Source organism: Trichosurus vulpecula, chromosome 1 (assembly GCF_011100635.1).
Source record: "Trichosurus vulpecula isolate mTriVul1 chromosome 1, mTriVul1.pri, whole genome shotgun sequence".
Classification (NCBI taxonomy): Eukaryota; Metazoa; Chordata; class Mammalia; order Diprotodontia; family Phalangeridae; genus Trichosurus; species Trichosurus vulpecula.
The window spans coordinates 257579476-257603785 of NC_050573.1; the positions used below are offsets into that span (position 1 = coordinate 257579476).

Consider the following 24310-nt stretch of genomic DNA (forward strand, 5'->3'; position numbering starts at 1 on the left):
AAGTCAGTCCCATTTGAAAATTTTCATGGTAGCAGATTACACATATGAACATGGCAACCTATTTCTTTTTGGAAGTTTTTCCTTTTACAGTTCAAATCTTATAACCACAGATATGATGACAAAGATTCCATCGTAATAGTGATCTCTTCACAGAATCTCAGATTTGGAAAAGCCCTCAAACAGAAATCCACGCGCCCCCCCACAACCTTCCTGACAAGTGGTCATCCAGGATCTACTTGAAGACTTTTGGTGAGAGGGAATGCATTACCTCCTGAGACAACCTGTTTCTCTTTTGAACAGCTCTAATTTTTAGGAAGTTTTCCTTATATAAATATAGATTCTGTCTCCCTGAAACTTGTATCCAACTGCTCCTAGCTTTGCATTCTGGAGCCAAAGAAATCAAATTTATTCTCATTCATCACAGTCCTTCCAATACTTGGAGAGAGTCAACATGCTCCCACTAAATTTTCTTATCTCTAGGACAAATACTTTCACCAGGCTTTATGTACCCTGGTCTACAGTTCCGTAACTATCCTGGTCACCCTCTTCTACAATGCTTTTAGGAATATTTAAGCATCAGCTCTCAAGGGGGAAAAATGTATCCATGACAAATTTTTAAAGTTAATCTGCACTATCAACATTGTCTCTGTCCCTTTAAGTCTAGGCATTCAACAAAACAATAAATCAAGCCCTGATTTGTAGTGTTTGTTGATTTCTGAGGTATAAATACTGTATTAGCAAGCACCCTAGCACTCCCAGGATGGCCTGCTAGCACAGGTTTTTTGATCTGCTTTTCTAAACGAAAGACAGCTTCAAAGGGGACAACAATCTTACCTTAATTACAGATAAATAGAAAGAAGTGAGTATCCAAAAAAAAATCCAACAGACGGGGCTGCAACTGTCTAAACAAAGTAACAGATACATAATCACCAGACCAGGGAGCACCAACATCTGTGTTCACAAAGCAGGGTGGGGGTCAGGGGGGGCGCTCCTTAACAACGGTGGCCCAGAGTCTTGTCTGGCCAAATCACAAAGACCTCAGGTGAACATTCTTCCCATGAGTGAGCCCCAAAGCAAAATCTCACTTCAGTATATACACTTTCAGGTAATAGGCTCAGAGCCAGAAGGCATCACAACCCTCTTGACTCAGTGCCTAATGAGCTTAGTACCAAAAATGTGTGAAAGCCTTCCTGTAAACAAGCCTCCCCATAAGCAAGCTTTCCCTTAGGCAAGTTCCTCTTAGGCAAGTTCCTCCTCCAATGAGCTCTATGTGACTCAGGACGTATCACAGCTGTTAAATGGGGTGTTTCAACAATTCAGCTAGCAGCTGTTGTGCGGGTGAAAGACCAACACAAGCCCCACAACAAGCATGCTACCAGCATGCTGCAAAAGCCCAGGTTCTTTTTATCTGTTTCACTAAGGAAAGCAACGTTAAGGGGTTGACAAGATTACTTTACTTCAGCATACAAATATCATTCACTTGGTTCAGGAGAAAAAGCCAGCACCCTGAACTTCGGAGCAAATACAAACAAATTACAAACATCGAATACAATTCATAGTTACCAACATCTAGATTCAACCCCGGGAGCTCATAACAAGGGCTGGCCCAGAGTCACTTGTGCCACCATGGCTGTGGGTAAGAGCTCCGAAAAATGGAAAGCCAACGCCTGGTTTTATATCTTTTTAAGGGTCAAGGGTGAGTCACACATGCGACTCACCCATGTGACCTAGAATCGTCACAAAGAGGTAACTTAAACCAATGTGGTCTAAAAGTCTCTGATGTCCCAAACATGTCACTCAAACTCATGTGTAAACTAGGCCCTCCCCTGAGGCAAGGAGGTCACCAAGGATTGCCAAATCTAATCAAGGAAACAAAGGCCAAACTCTTCAAGGGCACTTGGTTGAACTGCGTGCTAAGAGCCCATTTTGTTTACCAACACATCGGGGCAGAGCTCAAAGCAGCAAGACATCCATGGTTGAAATACCTGTGTACCTTTAGACCTGGGAACACGGCCCCTATTCCAGGGAAAAAAGGGAACACATGGTCATGTAGGCCTATTAACGAACAGGAAAGATCTTATATTCCATTAACCTTACAAATGCACACACTGAAAAGTGAACAATTGCCTCTCAGAGCCCATATGAGCTGGCCCCAGCACACTCCAGAATCTTTCCGGTTTGTTAACATCCTTCCTACGGTGACACCAAGAACTGAATACAATGCTTCAGAACTTTGACCAAGGCAGAGTCCATGGGTACACTCACCTTCCTCATTTTGGACACTATGTAACTATTAATGCAATGTGAGTTTATGTTAGTTTTGCTGATGTAAAAACAAACAAAAAACAAAAAACCAAACCCAACAGATAGTATAGAAAGTGTAGTATAGAAAGTATAGTATAGATAGTATATAGCATAGTATAGAAAGAATACTGAGAGTATAATAGAAGAGATTGGGAGCCAAGAGACCTCAATGTACATTCCCATTTTGACACTTAACTAGCTTTATAAACATCAGCAAGATATTTCCTTCTCTGAGCCTCAGTTTCATACTATATAAAATAGAGATAATTCTCACACTATGTTAAAAAGTTTTTGTATGTTCTGAGAAAAATGCTTTACAATACTTAAAGTGCCTTATATAGGCCTATCTCATTTTATTGTGCTTTGTTTTATTGCTCTTTGCATATATTACATTTTTTACCACTTTTACATCATGCAAGCTTATAGGCACCATTTTTCCAACAGCATGTGCCCACATTGTGTCTCTGTGTCACATGTTGGTGATTCTCACAATATTTGAAACTTTTTCATTATTATTAAATCTATTATAATGATATGTGATCAGTGATTTTGGGGCTATGTAAGACAGAGAACTTAATAAATCTCTCTTCAGGCCTCCCTCTTCCCTGAGACACAATATTGAAATTAGGCCAATTAATAACTCTTCAATGGTCTCTAAGTGTTCAAGTGAAGGAGGAATCAATTAATGCAGCAAACTCTGTAGTTTGTCTTATTTTAAGAAACTGCCACCACTACTCCAACCTTCAGCAACCACAACCCTGATCAGTTAGCAGCCATCAACATAAACGCAAGACCCTCCATCATTAAAAAGATTATGACCCACTGAAAGCTTGAATGATGGTAGCATTTTTAGCAATAAAGTATTTTTAAATTAAGGTATGTACATTATTTTTTAGACATAATACTATTGCATAATTAATAGACTACAGCTTAGTGGAAAGATAACTTTTATATGCACTAGAAAACAAAACAATTTTTGTGACTCGCTTTATTGCAATATTTGCTCTATTGTGGTGATCTGGAACGCAACTCACAATATCTCTGAGGCATGCCTGTAAATGTAGTATAATCTTTATAATAACATTTACCAGTATAAATAATTCAAGGGAACATATGTTTTCTAGCTATATTTAATAAAAAGCATCCTGTAATTAAATATTTACATGTGAATGTGTATAGCCAAATTATCTTCTCTAATATATGTTGGCTATGTGACCCTACGCAAATCATTTAAACTTTCAATATTCCTTTACCTCTGGCAACTCTATAAGACTACAGATTGCAAAACAAATTGCCATTCTGCTTTGTTAGATTACCTTATCAAGCAAGCTCTACATTGATGAGATAACTGGTCAAACTCTTCCACACCAACCCCCAAATTGAATAACAATCCATATGTACATACAGTATATGTTTCTATACACCCAAAGACACGCATATATGTCTATTTATATGGTTAACATTTAATCATACATTTTTATCTAATTTTTTATAAAGGGACAACTACATAGAATCAATATTATCCAGCAGCTACACAGCAGAATGAATGAACGACTGGAGAAGAGACAAAGAAACTCACTCGTTGTCTACTTCGATACTTGTTTGTCTCAATGCAATTTTGTTTATTTTCATCTTACCCCTACCCAAAATGTACTTTACTCACAGAAACCTACTTATCTCTCTGTACAACTAAAGGAAGAGACTAAAGTCTTTAGTTCCATTCTCATTCCTGGCCAAGAACTGCATACGTTTCATCATTTTCCACAAAATTACTATTCAATGATGATTAAAGTATTTATTTACACAGCAAATTATGCCAGTCCTCTGGTGATGAGCATCACTGCTATACTTCAATCAGTTTGATGCTTTGGATTTTGATTTTCTTTAAGATAAAACTCTAATCAATGAAGGAATTTGGTCACTTAGGATGCAACCATGTGTTTTTTCATGATTCAAAAATCAGAAGCCTAACTACTTAGTGACAGGAAGGGATTTATTTTTGCTTTTAACATGCTGCTGACTTTGAGTAGCCAGAAGGACCCAGCATGTGGCCACAGCTCCACTGGCACCATGTTGATCTCCTCACTTTTTGGCAGAGAAAAAAAAACACATCACTAGATGAGATTGCTACAAATAATTTGACAGCTTCCATTCACTTCATGAAATAATTGAAATCCATTATTTGAAATTGTTTAATGAATTGAATTTTTTTTTTGCCTTTTTTAGTCATGGGAATTAATTTTTCCTTGTTCTTTGATGAACCTAACTCAATGCTTATCTAACCACTTATTTCATAATTTATAAGGAGCCATATGGTAAAAATGTAACCAAAATATTAAGGAAAAATTTAAAAAAATATCAACCCTATCTTTCATATACGAATAGTAATTTGACAGGACCTATCAGTCAAATAAATTTGCGAGGCCATTCTTAAAATGGAGCTCCCTCAAGCAGAGAGAAAGGTTTTACTCAGGGTTCATATATGTATGTATACAACATATGTACATTTGTGTAAACTATATATACATATGTATAAGTACACATATACATATATATATATATACATAAAAATTTTAAAATTCTATTAAGAATGCATTAATGAGTTAATGGACATTTAGGTACCTCAGTGGATAGAGCACTGGGCCTAGAGTCAGGGACACCTGAGTTCAAATCTGGCCTCAGACAATCACTGTCACCCTGGGCAAATCGCTTAACTCTGCCTCACTTTTCTCATCTGTAAAATGATCTGGAGAAGGAAATGGCAAACCATTCTAGTATTTTTGCCAAGAAAACTCCAAAAAGGGATCACAAAGAGTTGGATGTAACTGAAAAATGACCCAACAACAAAAATGAGTTAACAATTTGACTTAAAACCTATAAAAAGTATAGACTTTTAAAAATGAAGGCTTTTCTTGGTAATTATTAGAGGCAGAATGATGTGCTGCCTCGGTCAAACTGAGAACTGTTAAAGATCTTAGTTTAAAAAGGCCAAGGTCTCCCATGGCATCCAGGGCCATCTCCAGTCATCCTGATCTATATCCTGACACTGGACCCAGATGGCTCAAGGGGAGAAAGTGAGGCTGGTGACTTTGTACAGCCCTGCCTCACTTAAATCCAATTCACTTGCACATCATATGTGGCATCATCTCTCTGATGCTATGGTTCTCTTTGAGAACAAAGGACAAACAACAATCACCTTTTCTCGTGTGGGTAGTAATCCAAATTCTGAATCCTTACAATTCTCACTTAGGAGACTCTGTACTGTTCTGGAACTTAAAAACAGCACGTTATCTTTGATAAACGGGAGGACCAGAAGATCTCACCATATACAGGGAATCACTGCTGTATTTGAACTCTGTGTTGTACATCTTACAAAGTGAACATCTTTGGTGACGATACATCTTCATGTTTTTCATATCACTAAGCAAAACTATCTGTTGCTATCTATTTCAAAGAATATTCTATAATTTTTAAATATGTACGTAGATACATAGAGCAGTGTTTTGATCAATGGTGTCAAATGCTTTTTCTAATAGTCGTTAAATGGAGCACTTGTTGAGTCATTTCAGTTGTTTAACTCTTTGTAACCCTATTTTGGGGGTTTTCTTGGTAAAAATACTGGAGTATTTTTAAAAATTTTTTAATACTGGAGCCACTTCCTTCTTTAGCTCATTTCACAGATAAGTAAACTGAGGCAAACAGGATTAAGTAATTTGCCCAGGGTCACGCAGCAGTAAGTGTATGGGGCTGGATTTGAACTCACATCCTCCTGATTCTGTGCCTGTGTTCTATCCATTGTGCCACCTAACTGCCCAAGCAATATAGTAAGATAATATTACTTTCTTTTTTTCATTTTCAGTCAATTTTGTGACTATGATCATGAATATCAATGAATACTTTCAACAAAATCCTATCTGTCCCTTCTTGCACTTTCAAGTCATATATGTGGGTTAGTAGTTATTAACATTTTTGGTCTCTTTTCTAGTAATACAAAGGTCCAAAATTTTTATGATCCTTAATATATTTTAAATTCCTTGAGGTCAAAGATTATAGCTAAAACATAGTATCAGAACATGAAAGAATTTCAAAATTGGAAGAGATCTCAGAGGTCACACTAAACAGATAATATTTGTAAAGTACTTAGCACAGTGCCTTGCATGCAGTAAGTGCTTAATCAATGCTTATTCCTTTTCCCCTACTGCTTGATGTCATTCTGCAGTCAGAAGACCTGTGTGTTCACATTTTGGCTCTCGTTCTTATTGCCTGTGTTACTTTGGGCAGGTCAACTTCTCTTGGTTTCAGTTTCCTTATCTGTAAAATTAGACTAGACCAGGAGTGGGTTCCCCACCCCTAGACTGGACAACCTAGAAGGTCCTATCAAGCTCTAAATCTATGATCCTATAAGAAAATGACTGAAAAACAACTGATTCTACTTTTAGACATCTCTAATTTTAAGGAAAAAGTTTTGATATCAAGTTAAAATATGCTTTTCAAAAATTTCTACTTTCCAGTTTCCTGATTTTGCCCTTTGGGACCAACCAAATTAAGGCTAACCCCTCTTTCTTGCAATAGCCCTTCAAATACTGGTGGCACAGCGTCAGGCCTAGAGGAATACGTGTTCAAATCTAGTTTCAGACACTTACTAACCTCGTGACCCTGGACCAGTTGCTTAACCTTGTTTACCTCACTTCCTCATCTGTAAAATGAGGTGGAGAACAAAATGACAAGTCACTTTAGTATCTTTACTAAGAAAACTCCAGCTGCGGTCATAGAGAGCTGGATTCAACTAAAAACAACTGAACAAACCAACTACCATGTTCCCCTTAACTCTTCTCTCCTCTAAGGCAAATATATTCTCATCCTTTGACTGATTCTCCTACATTATCACAGTTTCAGTCCCTTCACCATCCTTATCCCTATTCCCCATCCTTTATAAAATGTAGCAACTAGAACTAAACACAACACGGGATATATAGTCTGGCCAGGGCAAAATACAGCTAGACCATGACTTCATTAATTCAAAACACAAGATTTTGTTAATGTACTCTAAGACTGAACTGTCTTGCCAGTTCAGGTGACACTGCTGACTCACTTTAAGTTTACATTTCTAATCTCCCCAACTGCTCAGGCCCTTTCTTTCCAAACTACATTATATTTATTTTGTAAATATTTTGTATATCTTTAAATATTTATATGTTAAATCCTCTGTTAGACTGTAAGTTCCTTCAGGGGAAGTAATATTTCATTCCTTTCTTTGTTTCTCCAGTGCCTAGCATAATTCCTAAGACATCCAGTAATAGGTACTTAATAAAAGTGAGTTATTTGTGGATGAATGGAGAGATAGATTGACTGAAGATTTTGCCACACAATTACTTCATCATGTCTTTCTTGTACTTTACTTGTGAAATTCATTTATTTTTGTTTTTAAACTCAATATCTTTATATTTATTGCTATTAAATTTTCTCTTAATAGATGATAGCTTATTGATTTTATTTTTGGATATTGATTCTGTTATCCAGCCTACTAGTTATTAGTAACTATTCCCTCCAGTTTTGTGTTACCTATAAATTTGATAAGCATAGCATCCTTGTCTTAGTCTGTGTTATTAATGAAAATACTGAATAACTGGGTTAATTCCAGATCCTTGTGGCACTCTATCAGGGACATTTCTCCAGTTTGATATCAATTCTTAATGACAATTTCTGTGCCTGGTGGATCAAGTCCACTGAACTATACTGTCATCCAGGGGAGGGAGGAGGAAGAAGAATCTTCTAAATATGGGGGGCAGCTAGTGAAATGACAGGACTTGACCACTGATTGTATTTGGGTGGTGAGAAAGAGTGAGAAGTTACAGATAACATCTAAGTTCCAAGCCTGGGTGACTGAGAGGAGGATGACACCCTTGATGATAATAAGGAAATTCAGAAGAGGGAGGATTTTGGAGAAAAGGTAACGAGTTCAGTTTTGGTGATGTTGTGTTTAAGATATCTATGGTGTCTAACAGGCAGCTGGAGGTTAGGAGAAAGCTTAGGGCTAGACAAGTAGATAGGAGAGTGATCTGGTATAGAGACGGTAAGTGAAACCATAAGAACACATGAAATTACCAGAAGAAATAGTATGTAAAGAGGGAAAAGAGAAGAGGCCCAGGACAGAGCCTTGGGGACCTTCAGTATTAGTAGATATGATGTCGATGAAGATCCTGCAAAGGAAACCGAGAAAGAGCAGTCAGACAGGTAGGAGGAGAACCAGTAGAGAAAAGAGTCTTAAGGAGAAGAGGATGATTAACAGTTTCAAAGGCAGCAAATTGGTCCAGAAGGATGATGATTGAGAAAAGGACATCAGATTTTTTTCAATTAAGAGATCATTGGTAACTTCGGAGAGAGGAATTTGGGTTGAATTATAAGTTCAGTAGCCACAGTGCTTTTAATGCAGTGCTTTGCACATAGGAAGTATTCAATAAATACATGTTTAATCTTTAGTAACTTTTTACTTAAATAAGTTACTTTTAAAACACTTGTTCTCTAGTTATTTCTAGGATACTGTTTTTTAACCCCTGCCTATACTAGTACTGAGCACAAAGGGAAAAAAAGATATTTGTGCTGCTTGTTACTGAATAGACAGACCTGTAGTAAATGAAAAGGATTAACTTTACTTAATCTCTGACTAATAATATAAGATTTGGTTCTTATGAACTTTTCTTGGAATAACAGAGGTAGTTAAGAGTTTTTAATTCAAGGGATTTCTCTGCATGTGATAGCAGGAGTCCAGATGTCAAAAAAGGTTATAATTAAGCAGATTAAGTGCTAATTGTAAGCAATTAATGCCAGATATGTCAATAATAGCTCACATTTACATATCACCTTTATAGTTACAAAGCACTTTCACAAATCCTATCTCATGTGGCTCTCCTATTTAATGAGGGAGGGAGTATCCTAATTTTACAAATAGGGACATTGAGATTCATGTTCTATACTTCTCAAATGTACTTGTGTATTATAATTTCCTGTCTTCTTGTTTCCTGTTAAACTATACACTCCTTGAAGGAAGAAACGTAGATGTTTTATCTAAAAACTTAGTCTTCTCTTTAATACCTAGCACAGTGGGTACTTAATTTATATTTATTGATCTTGATTGTTTTGAAATGGTTTTCAAACTCATGATAAGTTCATAAATTGGCAACATTCACAGCATTCTTTTGGGGAGTTTTAAACATCTACATACTTATATACAAGCATATATATGCTTGTAGGGTACTCCTGGTGGGGAATACCCACCTAGGAATGTAAAACCGCCAATTATCTGTAGCATTTAGTCTTTGAGAGAAGGAAAGTGACTCATCCAGTGTCACCCAGCTACTATATATCAGAAACAGGACTTGAGAACAGGTCTCTATGATTCCAAGGCCCAGGTCTCCAGATACAATGGGCATGCTCAGGAGGCACTGCAGTATTCCTGAATGATTTGAATGTGTTGAAAGGAAGACACTACAAGTAAGGACAGACTTCTTTTATCCATTTAAAAGAAAATGGACGTCTGAACCAAGGCTTTGATGGGGAACCTAAAAATATTTTTGTAATGTAAAGGAAACTCCTGTGTGATGGCCATTTTTATTAAAATTAATAGAGAAGATAGCTAGGGTAAATTAAGGGCCTGGGTAGAGATTATATGGCTCTTAGCTTTTCATTTTAGGTAACCACATGAAGACACTTTACAGAGAGAAAGATATAGGCCTAGAGAAGATGTGGAGCAGAAATGTAGGGCTTTGAATAACACACACACACACACATACACATATATGTATGTATACTTATATGCTGTTCGTTGCTCAATTGTCTCTGACTCTTTGTGACCTTGTGGACCCTAGAACACCAATAACCAATACTGTCCATAGGGTTTTCTTAGCAAATATGTTCGCCATTTCCTTCTGCAGTGCATTAAAGCAAACACATGTTAAGTGACTTGCTCAGGGTCATACAGCCAGTAAGTATCTGAGGCTGTATGTGAGCTCAGGTCTTCCTGACTACAGGCCCAGCACTCTATTCAATGAGCAATCTAGCTGCCTCTGTGCTTGTATACAACACAAACACACACACGTATATTTATATTTATAACAAGGCAGATAACATGTATATGTTTGTGTGTGTTTACACACACAAACATATACATGTGTATAGGCTGAAATCATGATATGTGATGAGATCCCAATGGAAGTGAGAATAGAGAAAGAGGTTAAAATCCTCCTGGAGGAAGCCATGGAGACAAGTATACCCTGGCTTCATGATCTCTGTTGGTGAACCTTTTACAGAATATAGGTAAACTTTCTGAATGTTAGCAAGGCCTTCTCTATATGACTGCTCGTCCACTTCCACATTTTAAGTTGAATAGTTTTCCTTTCTGTATGACCCCTGGTAAGACAATTTTATTGAAAAATAGCTATAATTTTTAAAGTGGCCCAGCTGCTACAAACAGTTCTCATTGCCCACACTTATTTTGTAATGATTTTTAGAAGATGACACAGGAGGTTGAGCTATTTCAATGTCATTACCTCATCTTGCTGGGAGCTGAGGAGTTGAAGTTTCATGTGCTTCATGTAGGCCATGGTAATTGGCATGTTGTAATCAATCATGCTGGTCACCAAAGTAGGAGGTTTCCCATTATCTGTAATGAAAGTATTTTTCAGGCACGTGGATTAATTGCATAGCTTCACATTGGATTTGCTCAACAATTCTCAAAAGTTTCAATTTGTCTTATTGGAGTAGGCTTCCAAGACACCATATGTTTAATTGCTCAAACGTTCTTAAGAAAAAAAATCAGTCGGATTCTCCCAAATGCAAATTACTATAGATTATCACAGAGTGATTCATTAACTCTCTCAAGTCACCAGGGTACTTTATATCCCGGCTTTCTGATTATCACGCACATCAATATATCATATTACCATTTACAATGCACTTTCCACACAATAGCCAGGTGAAGTACAAGAATTATTATCTCTTTTACAGACGGGGAAACTAAGATTAAGAGAAGTCAGCTGACTGCTTTTGGAAGGTCACATAATTGGTAAGTGTCACAGCCAGCTATCACACACTTCACACTTTTTTTCTGATTCTAAGCCTTGTACCTTTTCTGCCACAGTATGCTGTTTATCATACTGTCTGGATAATGGGAAATATCTTATTCTAGTGGCACAAAAAGGTTCACCTTTTCCCTCTGTTTGCATATAGAAGCATGGTTCCTATGCACTTCTTTGGTGTAAGATGGAAAGGATTTCTGAGTAGGGGATTTCTGTATGCTGTTTGAAGAGGCAGCGTATCACAGAAGACAGAAAAAAGGCTTCTGTTGGGAAGAGCTGGGTTCAAATCCCACCTCAGACAGATGTTGTTCATTTGTTCCAGTCGCATCCAATTTTTTGTGACCTGTTAGCGTTTTCTTGTCAACAGATACTAGAGTGGTTTTCTGTTTCCTTCTCCAATTCATTTTACAGATGGGAAAACTGAGACAAATGGGGCTAAGTGACTTGCCCAGGGTCACATAGCTACTAAGTATCTGAGGGCACATTTGAACTCAGGTCTTTCTGACCCTAGGCCTGGCGCTCTATCCACTGTGCCACCTAGTTGCCAACTTCTGACACATACTGCTTATGAAACCTAATTTCTCAGATCTCTAAGACTAAATTGCAAAGCAGGTGTTAATCTGAATTAGTAGTGAGAGTTGATGGGTTCCTCATTGTACCAGTAAAATCAGTGGTCTAGCTCAAATTGGGAACTTTCTCTACATTAGGGGATAAATCAGGGCAAGTGCATCTCTCAATATAATTAACTTGATCTCACAGAGCAATTTATACATCACAAACATCTAGATTACCACGAATGAAAACAAAAGCCAAAGAATGAAAAGGTTTGAGGTGAATATTTATTTATTCACGGAATACTATGTATTCACTTAAGAAGTATGGAGTCAGTGAAATGGAAGGGACCCAGAAAGGTTATATATTTGATCCCTCCACCCTCATAGAAGACCACATACAAAGTATCCCAGGCAAATGAAAAGTATCCTAGTTTTAAGTTTCTATATAAACATCTTTGTTTAAAAAAAAACTATCCATTTCTCACAGAGGATCCGCATACAATATTCTGCTGAGGACAAACAAGTGTGGCTGAGCTACACTTTAAGTGGATATCTGAGATTCACTACGTTCTAACTGGAATAAATAAGATGATCTGACTTGTTGAATTGTTCCAGTCTACCACGTTTTTTATGAACCCTAACTTAAAATAGGAGATATAAATTGGTATGATGAATAAAATTACTTTGCATCTCAGTATTTGACTCTGAAGCTACCTTTATGATCTGCTCCATCTGGGTTTAAATGCATTCTCTTCTGGCACTCTGAGCAGCTCATTAGAAACCGTGTCACCGCTTCTCTCGGTAGGAAGGCATAGCTCTCTGAAATCTGAAATGATTCACAAATATAGGTGTTATTATATAAGTTGATTGAACATGATTTAACAGAACTGATCATTATATTTCCAAATAAGGTACTTTATATCATAATGGCAGGAAGCACAATGAAAGCATGCACTGCATACCATGCATCATTTCAAGAAATATCTATCCAATTTGATTGTGTATCACCTAATGATTGATAATTTGTGATGGGGGTGGGGGAGGCAATCAGTCATATCAGCATGGGTTTTTGTTTATAGTTCTGCATTTTTTAAAGCAAAAATTCATAGTTTGCAGATATCTAAGGTAGTTTTCTCAAAAACTAAAAATTCACCAATTGAAATATTTTAATAGTTCTGGTACCATTAAAAATAACTCAGTTTTAACCTCTATTTTTTTAAAAATTGAGTCTCAACAGAAATAGTAATTGTTGAAGTTTGCACTATGACAGTATCTTCATTGTTTTATCATGCAAAATAATCTTTTATGTAAAGAAATGATAAATCTTTTTTGAATAAGAACTCTTACATTTGTCAATACATTTTCTCCAAAGTTTCTCCATTCCACAAAAAATGACACACCTGGAAATACATGTTGGTCATCTACTTCTTTTTATATTTCACATTAGATATTCATATTTTATGTTCATGATCTATCATAAATTCTGTCAGAGCAAATGTGCCTGACCTTCTACCACCAAGAATAGATAGCTCACAATTTCAGGACTATCAGGCTGGTTAGATACTAACACTCTTATCATAGCAAATCTGTAAGTCTCAACTTTTCAAACAACTTTCCTGCTCTTTAAAGTAGAGACTTTCTAATGTGAAAGTGAACCATTATATGTATGATAAATTACTAAATGTCACTAAATGAAATGGAAGGAGACACCCACTAGGACTCTGCTACTGAGAAAGCTGATGCAGACATCATTCTTCTATCAAATCATTAGCACTGTAACAAGCAGGAAGTGTTAGAAAAAAATTTAATTTGAAAAAGGTATGAACTACATTTTAAAATTAGATAAAGTAATCACCATTATCATTATAAATTCTCATGGACTTAAAATCAACAGAAAAGATGGGAAGTTATGCACCAAAAGATAATCCAATGTTACTGTCCATCCACTCCATTAGCACCAATAAGGTCAACTTTCAATTGTCCACATTAATAGAAGGGTACAATGGTGCACATAATACAAACAAATGATAATTAAAAAGACATTAAAAATGGCTTTGGCATCCATTTTTTTCAAGCCCCACATTTACCTTACTATGGTTGTTTTTTTAATTAAATGACAAAATTAGTTTGAGTTCTTTATTACATACCACTGGCTATCAAGTGTAAGTCGTCAAGAAAAGTGAGCATGAAAGGGGAAAAACAGTCTAGGATAAAAATTGCTATGGACAATCTACATATAGTTAATTTAGTCTCCACTGTCTCAAATCCTGAAAGTCAAACCTCTGATCTTGACTTTATTTTTAAGGATAAAATTTTTCTATGGCTTTAATTTTTTTTCATCCTGGCCTGAGAGAGAGAGAGAGAGAGAGAGAGAGAGAGAGAGAGAAGGATGAGTTTGAATACACTTTACCACAAGTCTTAGGAAACGTTCAGTATTTTAAAAACATGGAGCTCAGGTTTTCATTCTCCTTTTATACAGAAGAAAATACAACACTCAGTTGATTTCTACATTGAAAAGGGAGTAAATTTTGGACTATCCAATAGCCTATGTTAAAATCTCTTTCAGAAATAAAACCTGAAAAATTGTCATCAACATACATTCAGTCAATATGCCTTTATGACAGTTTAATATATCTTAAGTTTAAGTCCATTGAAACTAATGGGGCTGACCAATAGATTCATTAGCACCCTGGGTTTGACAGGCATGCTCCATTTGTTTTCATCAAGCATTCCTATCAAATCTTTGTTCCACTTACATATAAAAGAAATCCTCCATAGGGAGCAAGTGAACTTGTAAAGCCTGGATTTTGATGAGTAGCTCCATTAGTTTCAATGGCATTGACCCTCTTCTCTACTTGCCTTTTCTTATAATTCCCAATACTATATTTTCTGCAGAATCTCTTTCTAAATAGACTTAGGCTTGACCTGACTCATTTGTATAACTCATCTGACCATTAGCACAGTTTGAAGTTAATTTCTTTTCATTAAATCATTTTTCAATCATGACACTCCCACCCCCCACCAGCATATCTTGCCCTACAGCTAGCAAAATATATGCATGATAGTCAAACACATAAAAACTCTAACTGCAAGGTCCCACTTTTGTTTTAGTTGCTTTAGAGAGGAGTAAAAGAAAAAAATAGTGTTTATTTTTAATAAATAGTTCTTTGTGAGACTAATTCTAAGAGGCTATCTTGGCATTACAATATCCATTCTGATTAACAGAAGCATTTCTTTTGAAAGTATTTCTCTAGATGTTGGGAAGCCATTTTAACCTGCCACTATCCCAGGGTTCCTATTCCTTTACAGTATTTCTGGCTTTTGCCCCCTACTCACCCTCACCAATTCTTCCTGACCTGTCCAAAGAGATATGGATGGTAAGGGAAGGAGAGACACTTAAAGACAAATTATCTGGCAAATATCCAATTCTCCTCCTGCTCAATTTTTCATCAAGAGGGAAATATGTGGCTAATTCTTGATTTAGAGTTATTTCCATTTTCTGAGAGTAGATGTCAGTATAAGGCAACATTGCAATGAAGACTCAGAATTACTAGCTTTAAAACACCAGGTCATCTTTATGCATATGAAGAAAAAAAATGATCAAAAATTAAGTCAGATTAATTCAACTAGCATTTAGTGAGCACCTACTATGAGCCTGGCACATAGTACTTAGGACTCTAAGTGCTAGGGATATATGGAAAGAAAAAAACAAAACAAACCACCAGTCCCTTACCTCAAGGAGCTCACAAATTGGGGGTAATCTCTAAGAGAAGGCATTAAAATTAAGGAGGACTAAGAAAGGCTTTTTGCAGAAGGTGGGACTTGAGCTGAGATTAAAAAGATGCAAAGGAATCCAGATAAACTCAGAGTTGGGGATGAGGAGGGAGACTGTTCCAGGCATGAGGAAGAGAAAGTAAAAACTCTCAGAGGTGGAAGATGGAGTGTCTTTTGTGTGCAAGGAACAGCAAGAAATATGTGGAGAGGAGTAAGGTGTAAGAAACTGGAAAGGCAGGAAGGAGGCAGGTTATAAAGGATTTTGTATTTGATCATGGAGGTAGCAGAGAGCCAATTAAATTTACTGAATGGGGAGGGGGATGTGTGTGACATGGTCAGAACTGCACTTGATAACTAAGTATAGAATGGACTGAAGTAGAGGGAAAGAGAAGAGGCATGTATATCAACTAGCAGACTATTGCAGTAGTTTAGGTGTGAGATGATAAGAAGAGCCTGTACTAGGGTGATGGCAGTGTCAGAGAAGAGAAGGGGGCATATACGAGAGATGTTATGAGGACAGATCCACATACAAATCATATACACACATATATGTATGTGTATATGTGTATGTATGTATATATGCATATAAACATATATGTATAGATATACCTATATGTATGTATATATAACTGTATGTTTGTGTGTATGTGTATATTTGCATACATATACACTACACGTGTGGACATGCATGTGTATGAATATACATATATATGCATGCACTTATGTATATATGGATGAGTGAACCAGCCTAGGTTTGACAGGATTAACAACTAATTGAATATGGTATTGCAGGAGGAGGGAAAGTGTGAGGACAGGAAGATAACACCTAGACTGCAAGCCTGGGTAATAGAAAGAAAAGTTGGCACCCTGGTCAGTAATAGATAAATTAGGAGGTACACTATAATGACACTCTTCTTAAATATATTTTACCTCCCTATTCTACTCCCAACAGAATAGATAAGTGTATTCATAGATAAGGTGTAGAAGGAAGGAACAATAATTCAAAAAGTTTTGCAATATTGACACAATCACTACAGTGGATTTTTAAAAAAGTACACATTGCAGAGAATCTGACAGGCACTAAGTGGTTTTCATACAGATTTTGACATTAGTTCACCATTATGTGTATTTTGGATAAGCATCACAGAATATTGACTGGAACCAGGAATTGAGGAGGAGGATATCAGGTTAGTGTGCATTTGGAAAATTGTACAATGCCTTTAATTACCCTGGTTGGCTGTCTCTGAGGGAAAAAAAAATCTATCCTTTTCACAAAATTATAGAATCACAAGATTTCAGTTAGAAGAGTCTGCAGAATCCATCTAGTCCAGGGGTGGGGAACCTGTGGCCTTGACACCACATGTGGCCCTCTAAGTCCTCAAGTGCAGCTCTTAGACCAAATCCAAACTTCACAGAACTGATTCCCTTAATAAAAGGATTTGTTCTGTAAAACTTGGACTCAGTCAAAAGGCTGCAGCCAAAGACCAAGAAGGCCACATGTGGCCTTGAATCCATAGGTTCCCCACCCCTGAAGTCCAACCTGTAACTGAACAATAATTACCTCTGCATCACAATTACAACATCCAACCCTACCACCACCCCTCAGTGTGGCCATCCACTTTCACTTGAGGTTCTGCAGTGCATACTAATTTTTTAATGATGATGCTATTCATGGTTACAAATCATAGAACACATGTGATGAACACATGATAATTATAGTGGTTAAAAAAATCCAAACAGCAACAGAAAGAGAAGTGGTATGTAGGCATGAGTGTTCTACATACATTTTTGCTTTGTTTTGTTTTGAGACCAGGTCTTTTAGCTCACCCAAACTAGAAGTACAACAGCCAGTCATGGGCCATTCTAATTCTGATCAGCAGAGAAACTTTAATCGGCTGTCTTTTTCCAACCTTGGCTGATTTGGCCCCCTGTGGGTAGGTTGATGACCCTTTGTTCCTTAGGGCTCACTATATTGTTGCCAGAGAGTGAAGTCATCTGATTGGCTCATTCCTGCTGCAGCTCAGATTTCCTGAACTTAAGTGATCCACCAGCGTCAACCTTCCGAGCACCAGGGCCTAGTGGCATCTGACATAATTCCAGGTCTAGTTTATAGCATGTTACCAATGGTGTTTTATATTCCAAAATCTATATGTAAAGCATTGTCAGGGTGGATTATCCAAGCGATAATTAAAAGAAAAAAATGTGGACCTACAACCAATGGTTAAAGCCTTTCTGGAAGATTTGTAGGGAAACTTAGAAAAGAATTTCATTGAAAGAGAAGACATGAAGTGATATGGTTCTTCATCAGCAGAAGAAATACCCATACAAATGAAACCATCAAGTCAGCGAAAGTATCAAAATATATGTACAAGTATCTTTCCTTGACCTGCACATATCTTCTTGCCAAATGCAACTACTTTCTGTACCTTACACTGTAGCAGCAATTTACATAAGAATTAAAATTCGATGCACAGACAGTACTACGCACCCCCCAAATACCCTCATATTTGGGGAGTGAGAAGAAATAAATGTGCTATTCTTAAATTTTTGAATTATCACATCTTATAATCAACTATTTCTGGGTTGTTGGTGGCTTTTTTTCAGGTTTTGGCACTAGCAATTATTCAAGAGATATGCTACTGTCTATCTTATATATTGCTTATGACAGAAATAAATATGGAAATAAATGACTGGGACAAGATCATCAAATTCTCTCTAACTAATAAGTTAACACTAGTAATTAAAAAGCAAAACATGACACTAACCTATTGAGCATCTCAAGGCTAAATATACATACGTATATATATCTATATATATGTAAATATGTGTATATGTTTATATGTGTACATGCATATGTCATATATATAATCACCTATGTATATAGTGTGTGTATACACACACAGAATTTCCTAAAAGAACACAGAAAGGATTTTGTTGCAATACCTTACATTTGTACAATTATTGTACACATCCATTATTTAATTTAATCATCACATCAATTCTGTGGAATAACTGGTGTTAGCATTTAGCAGCACTCTCTGACAGATGAATAAACTTATGTACAAAGAGCTTAGTTGAGTCACCCAAGTTCATATAATAAGTTAGTGATGGTACTTGGCATTGATTTTCCTGACTCCGACTCCAATTTTTTCAAATTAAATAGAGTAACACTATAATTATGGGTGGTAAATCAATGCCTTAGGCAGCTAGGTGGTGCAGTGGATGGAGTGCTGGCCTCGAAGTCAGGATAGCCCATCTTCCTGAATTCAAATCTGGCTTCTGACACTTAGCAGCAGTGTGACCCTGGGCAAGTCACTTAACTTATGTTTGCCTCAGTTTCCTCATCTGTAAAATTAGCAGGAGATGAAAATGACAAGCCACTCTAGTATCTTTGCCAGGAAAACCCAAATGGGATCACAAGGAGTCAGACATGACTGAAACAAGTGAACAACAACAAAAACCAATGTCTCCAGGGAAAACATACCACTGTCCAGGCTATGTGTAGAAAAAAATCCAGAATCTTAGAGGTAGAATCTAATGAGGTGATATAGTACAGCATACACCTAATGAGAAATATCATTTAAAACATTCCATGAACTTGTTATCCAACCTTAAGGTGAGAAAAGAAACAATACCCTAAGGAAGTCAATTCTACATTTAGAGAGCTCTAATTATTAGGAACTATCTTTTTTTAAATATAAAAACCAAATCTACTTTTCCCACAACTTACACTAATTTTTTTCCCATTTTCGTCCCCTGAGTCCTAATAAAACAAGCCTAATTCTTATTTCATATGACATGCATTTGAATAAATGAAGGTTGCTATCCCATTTGTTCTATACCTTCTCTTCTTCAAGCTAAATATTCTATGTTCATTCAATCAATCCCTATTTCCCACAGTCCTAACTACTCCCTCAACAACCTCTGGGTGTGCTCTAGTTTCTTAGTATTGTTTCTAAAAAGTTGATTCTAGCTCAGATTCAGTCTGGCCTGCTGGTCAATACAAGCATTACAAATGCTCAGACTCTTTAAGAGCCTAGCCAATGTTGAGATTCCTGAAAAGTCTACCCAATGAGACAGATTTTAAATAAACTTTGTTTTTCTTTGGCTGAAAGAAGGCTTGGGCCAAATTCATTTGGGAAGGAACCACATGTCACTATTTTGGGGTCCTAGCACCCCTAAACCTTAACATTTTGGTTCCTTGAGACTGGGAAACTGCTAACCTCACTCTTCTCCAGCCAAGCCTAGAAGGTTCTTGGACCAGTGGTTATTATGTTCAAGGCTATGGACACCTTCTGAAGCATAGAGGACAAGGACAGATGCCTCATCCAGAAGCATATGCCCAATTCTCTCAATTCTCTCAGCACCAGGGAATCAGGAAAACTTTAGGTTTGTCTCCTCCAGGGTCCAAGCCATCAACTTCCAGATGACTGCTCACACTATGTACCCCTGGAATGGGACCCATCAAGGCAGGAACAGCTCTACACCCTTGCCAGTAGGAAGCAGTTTTGGAAGCTGAGACCTTTGTCCCTTACCCCAAAATAATTTGGATCCCATTTGTTTGAGGAGGCAATGATGAGGTATAGGTTCTGGGAACCCCCTTGAACTCTCCTTGAATCTTCCCACTTGATCTGGCATGCACCTGAGGTGTAGAGACATATGCCCAAATCTCTGTTACCCTTAACCTAGCCTAACCCTCCATTGTCTGTTATCTCCAGGTAGCCTTCAGTTACTTTCCACCCTTAATCCCATTCTCTTGGTTCTTGGAATCTGACCTCTAGTCACTCCAGTCCCATCAAGATCCTCCTTACACTCCCCCTCAAGATCCTCCTTGGACCCCTCCTTCCATCACCCCAGACTAACTGGCCACCTCTAGATCCCTCTCACAGTCTTTCTGTATATGAGATCCATCTTGTCTCCATGAAGGTGCTCAGATTCAATTTGGCCCGCTGGTCAATACAAGCATTACAAATGCTCAGACTCTTTAAGAGTCTAGCTAATGCTGAGATCCCTTAAGGGCCTACCCAGTATGGCAGAGTTTTAATAAACTTTGTTTTTCTTTGGCTGAAAAAAAAGTAGAATCTAAAACTGAAAGTAGGAAGGGTAATTTTGGGGGGGAGTAGAAAAGGATTGTCATCTCTTTTTTAGGCACTAGATTTCTACAAATGCAATAGTAAGTGGGGTGGAGTTGGGGGGATGATTCTTCCACCCCTACTCATTTGAGGCTGTCACACAATATAATCCCACATGATGATGTTTTAATGTATTAACAAACGATCACATCTTGTGATCCCTTCATTAGGTATAAACACCTCTCTGAGTCAAGAAGGGAACGATACGATTGGCTAAGCACACAACTTAGCCATATCTCTGTGGGCTTCAAATTCCGAAACCCTGGAAAATGTCAGCAGAAAGACATTTTAAGCTAAAAACTACGGATAGAAGAGACCACTGAAGGAGGGCAAAGAGGGACTTTATCTCTCCTTTTCTATCATCAGTCATGTAACTTTGAAGATGGGGGGGGTGCTACTTGAATGGTAGGATAAATTTCCTCCAGTGCTCAGTAGAGACTCACACTCCAAAAAGACATGGATACAGAGAGGCAGATCCTCAAGAGAGCAAGAAAATTTAATAGAATATGACCCCTGGCAGCAGAGGAGAGATTTGAACTACAGAGAGTTGTTGTTTGTCCTTCATTCTCAAAGAGGACCAATGACATCACAAGAGAAATATCTTGTCTTGCATGTGAATTGGATTTGAGTAAGGCAGAGCTGTGCAAAGTCATCAGCTATACTCTCTCCTCTAGAATCATCAAAGTCCAATGGCAAGACAAAAATCAGGATGACTGGTGATGGCCCAGGATGTGGTGGGTGACCCTTGCCATACCTAATTCTTTTCTCAAAGACAGTTATATGATAGAGAAGGACAAACTTTCTATATAATCTACAAGTGAACTTTCTGCAGAGGATCATAGGTTTAACATTTTGCCAATGTCCTCAATTGGAAAAGAGTAAATGAGTTTCCCAGGGCAACATAGCTAAAAAGTGTCAGAAGTAGCCCAGGTCTTCCTATCTCCAAGCCATTCCCTAATTCTCCCTATCCACACCATTTCCCACCTTCACACTCAAGTCACCACTATCAGAAGCTATAACAGGGCGAGTTAGAGCCAACCCTTGCCCTTGCTGGTCCTCCGTGCCCAGGGCATGCTGATGTAAACTCAGGGGTCTGAGGTAAGAGTGGAACAAGATGGAGTCAGAAGGAAGGGTCTCGCCTTTGTGACCACATGACACTTCCAGTTCTTAGTCTGGATTTGCCTGACCACATGGCACTTCCGGTTCTTTGCCTGGATTTGCCTGACCACAAGGGAATCTTGGGAGAGTATGGGAAAAGGAGAGGAGGAGAGTAGGAGGAACCAGGGTGGCCCTAGTGCCTATGTAAACAAAGATATAAAAGTTTGCTGCTAATCTGAATAAATCAGAGTTATTCACCATCTTGCCTCCCACCTCATTCATTGTCTGCGAGATCAGGCTTTTGCTGGACAAAGGCCTGGGAGTTGGGGTGGTAAGGACCCCAACAAGAAGCTATGTTGATTTCACTTGGAAGGTCTTATTTAAGTTTTTTGTAGAATTTGAGCAACTGGTGAATTGAGGAATGGCTAACCAAGGTATGGTATGTATAGTGGTAGTTATATGTTAGTAGTATAGCCTGGGGAATCAACTGAGAAATCTGCGTGGCAAAAACACAACACTCTAAAAGACTTGCATCTGAACTCTACAAAGAGGGAAATAACTTTAAATCCCCTGTCCTAAGACTTTTGAGTTGCTTTTGCCACACACGTACCACATGTAAATGCCTCTCTACTTTCATGGTTTAGGTTTGAGCTCACTTTCCCCCTGGACACTGTGTGTATTTGTGGGAGAGTTTACCCTACACTAACAACAACATTTGAAAAAAATGTTGAGTTCCAAATTCTCTCCCTCCCTTCTGCTCCTCCCCCACGTAATGAGAAGGCAAGCAATATGTCAATTCCACATGTGATATCATGAAAATTATATTTTTAAATCTGTCATGTTGCAAAAAAAAATACCAAGGAGAAATAAGAAATATAGAGAAAGTGAAAAAAGTATGCTTTAATCTGCACTCAGAGTTCATCAGTTCTCTCTCCTCAGGTGGATAGCATTTTCATTCTGGATCCCTTGGAATTGTCTTGGATCATTGTCTTGATCAGAGTAGCTAAATTTTTTACATTTGATAAATGTTACAATGTTGCTGTTACCATACACAATATTCTCCTTGTTCTTATCAATTCATTTTGTATCAGTTCATAGAAGTCTTTCCAGGTTTTTCTGAAACCATCATATTCATTGTTTCTTATGGCACAATAGTATTCCATCACAATCATATACCATGACTTATTTAGCCACTCTTCAAATGATGAACACCCCCTCAATTTCCATTTCTTTGCCACCACAAAAAAAGCTGCTATCAATATTTTTGTCCAACTAGGCCCTTTTCTTTTTCCTTTGATCTCTTTGGGATATAGACCTAATAGTGGTATTGCTGGGTCAAATGGTATGCAGAGTTGTATAGTCCTTTGGACGTAGTTCCAAATTGTTCTTCAGAATGGAACAACAGCAATAACATGAATGTCCACAAAACAACAACAATCTGGTACTTAGGTCAGTGCCTGACACTTAGAAGGTGCTTAATAAATGTTTATTGTCTGACTGATAGTAATAATAATACATATTATATATGCGTGTGCATTGATTGAATTTACATAGCATCTTAATGTTTGTGAGGTGTTTTTTAAATATATCTCATTTATGTTCAAAACATCTCTGGGAAGTAAGTGTTATCCCAATTTTTGCAAGTGCAGAAACTGAGGCAGACAGCAGCCAAGTGAGTTGCCTAGGGACATACAACTACTACATGTCTGGGGCTGGATTTGAACTCAAGCCTTCCTGATACCAGATATAGCCCTCTGTTCACTACACCACCTTCTGGGGTTGGGAAACTGTGGCCCTTGAGGCCACATGTGGCCTTCTAGGTCCTCAGTGAGGCCTTTTGACTGAATCCAAGTTTTATAGAACAAATCCTTTTATTAAGGGTATTTGTTCTGTGAAGTTTGGATTCAGTCAAAGGGCTACACTTGAGCACCTAGAGGACCACATGTGGTGCCAAGGCTGCAAGTTCCCCACCCCTAGAGCTTCTTATGGAGGTAATTGTTTTTGTGTCATTTCTTGACAAAGAAGTAATTGAGCCTACTACAATGACTAATAATGGAAAGCATACCAGTGGGGGCTCATGAAATATAGTCTCAGACACACAGAACTATAAGGCTATCCACAGTACCTGAGGAAGTAGCCCATTCTTCGGGATCTCAATCCTCAAATGTGAGTTCAGGCTAAAGAAGTACCATAATGAGGATATTATACAACCCAAGATCACTTAGTTTTATTGGCTGCCATGTTAAACTTTTCTCAGGATGAACTTGTGGTACATTAAAACCCCATATCTCTTTTCACATTCATTTTTATCCATATATCCTTTCTCATTTTGTACTTATCAATATGATTTTTTCAACTCAAATGTAAGACTTTA

At 37.6% G+C, this 24310-nt stretch overlaps 1 protein-coding gene across 5 annotated transcripts in view; it reads right to left on the reverse strand.

Moving 5' to 3' along the window:
- NOL4 (nucleolar protein 4) overlaps positions 1–24310 on the reverse strand; it is a 455220-nt gene that overhangs the window by 317062 nt on the left and 113848 nt on the right. For all 5 annotated transcript variants that reach the window (XM_036762303.1, XM_036762298.1, XM_036762279.1 and 2 more), the window contains 2 exons: positions 12647–12758; positions 10851–10963 (listed from right to left, as the gene is read on the reverse strand). In XM_036762303.1, coding sequence (XP_036618198.1) covers positions 10851–10963; positions 12647–12758 — 225 coding nt within the window. The remainder of the gene's footprint in view (positions 1–10850; positions 10964–12646; positions 12759–24310) is intronic.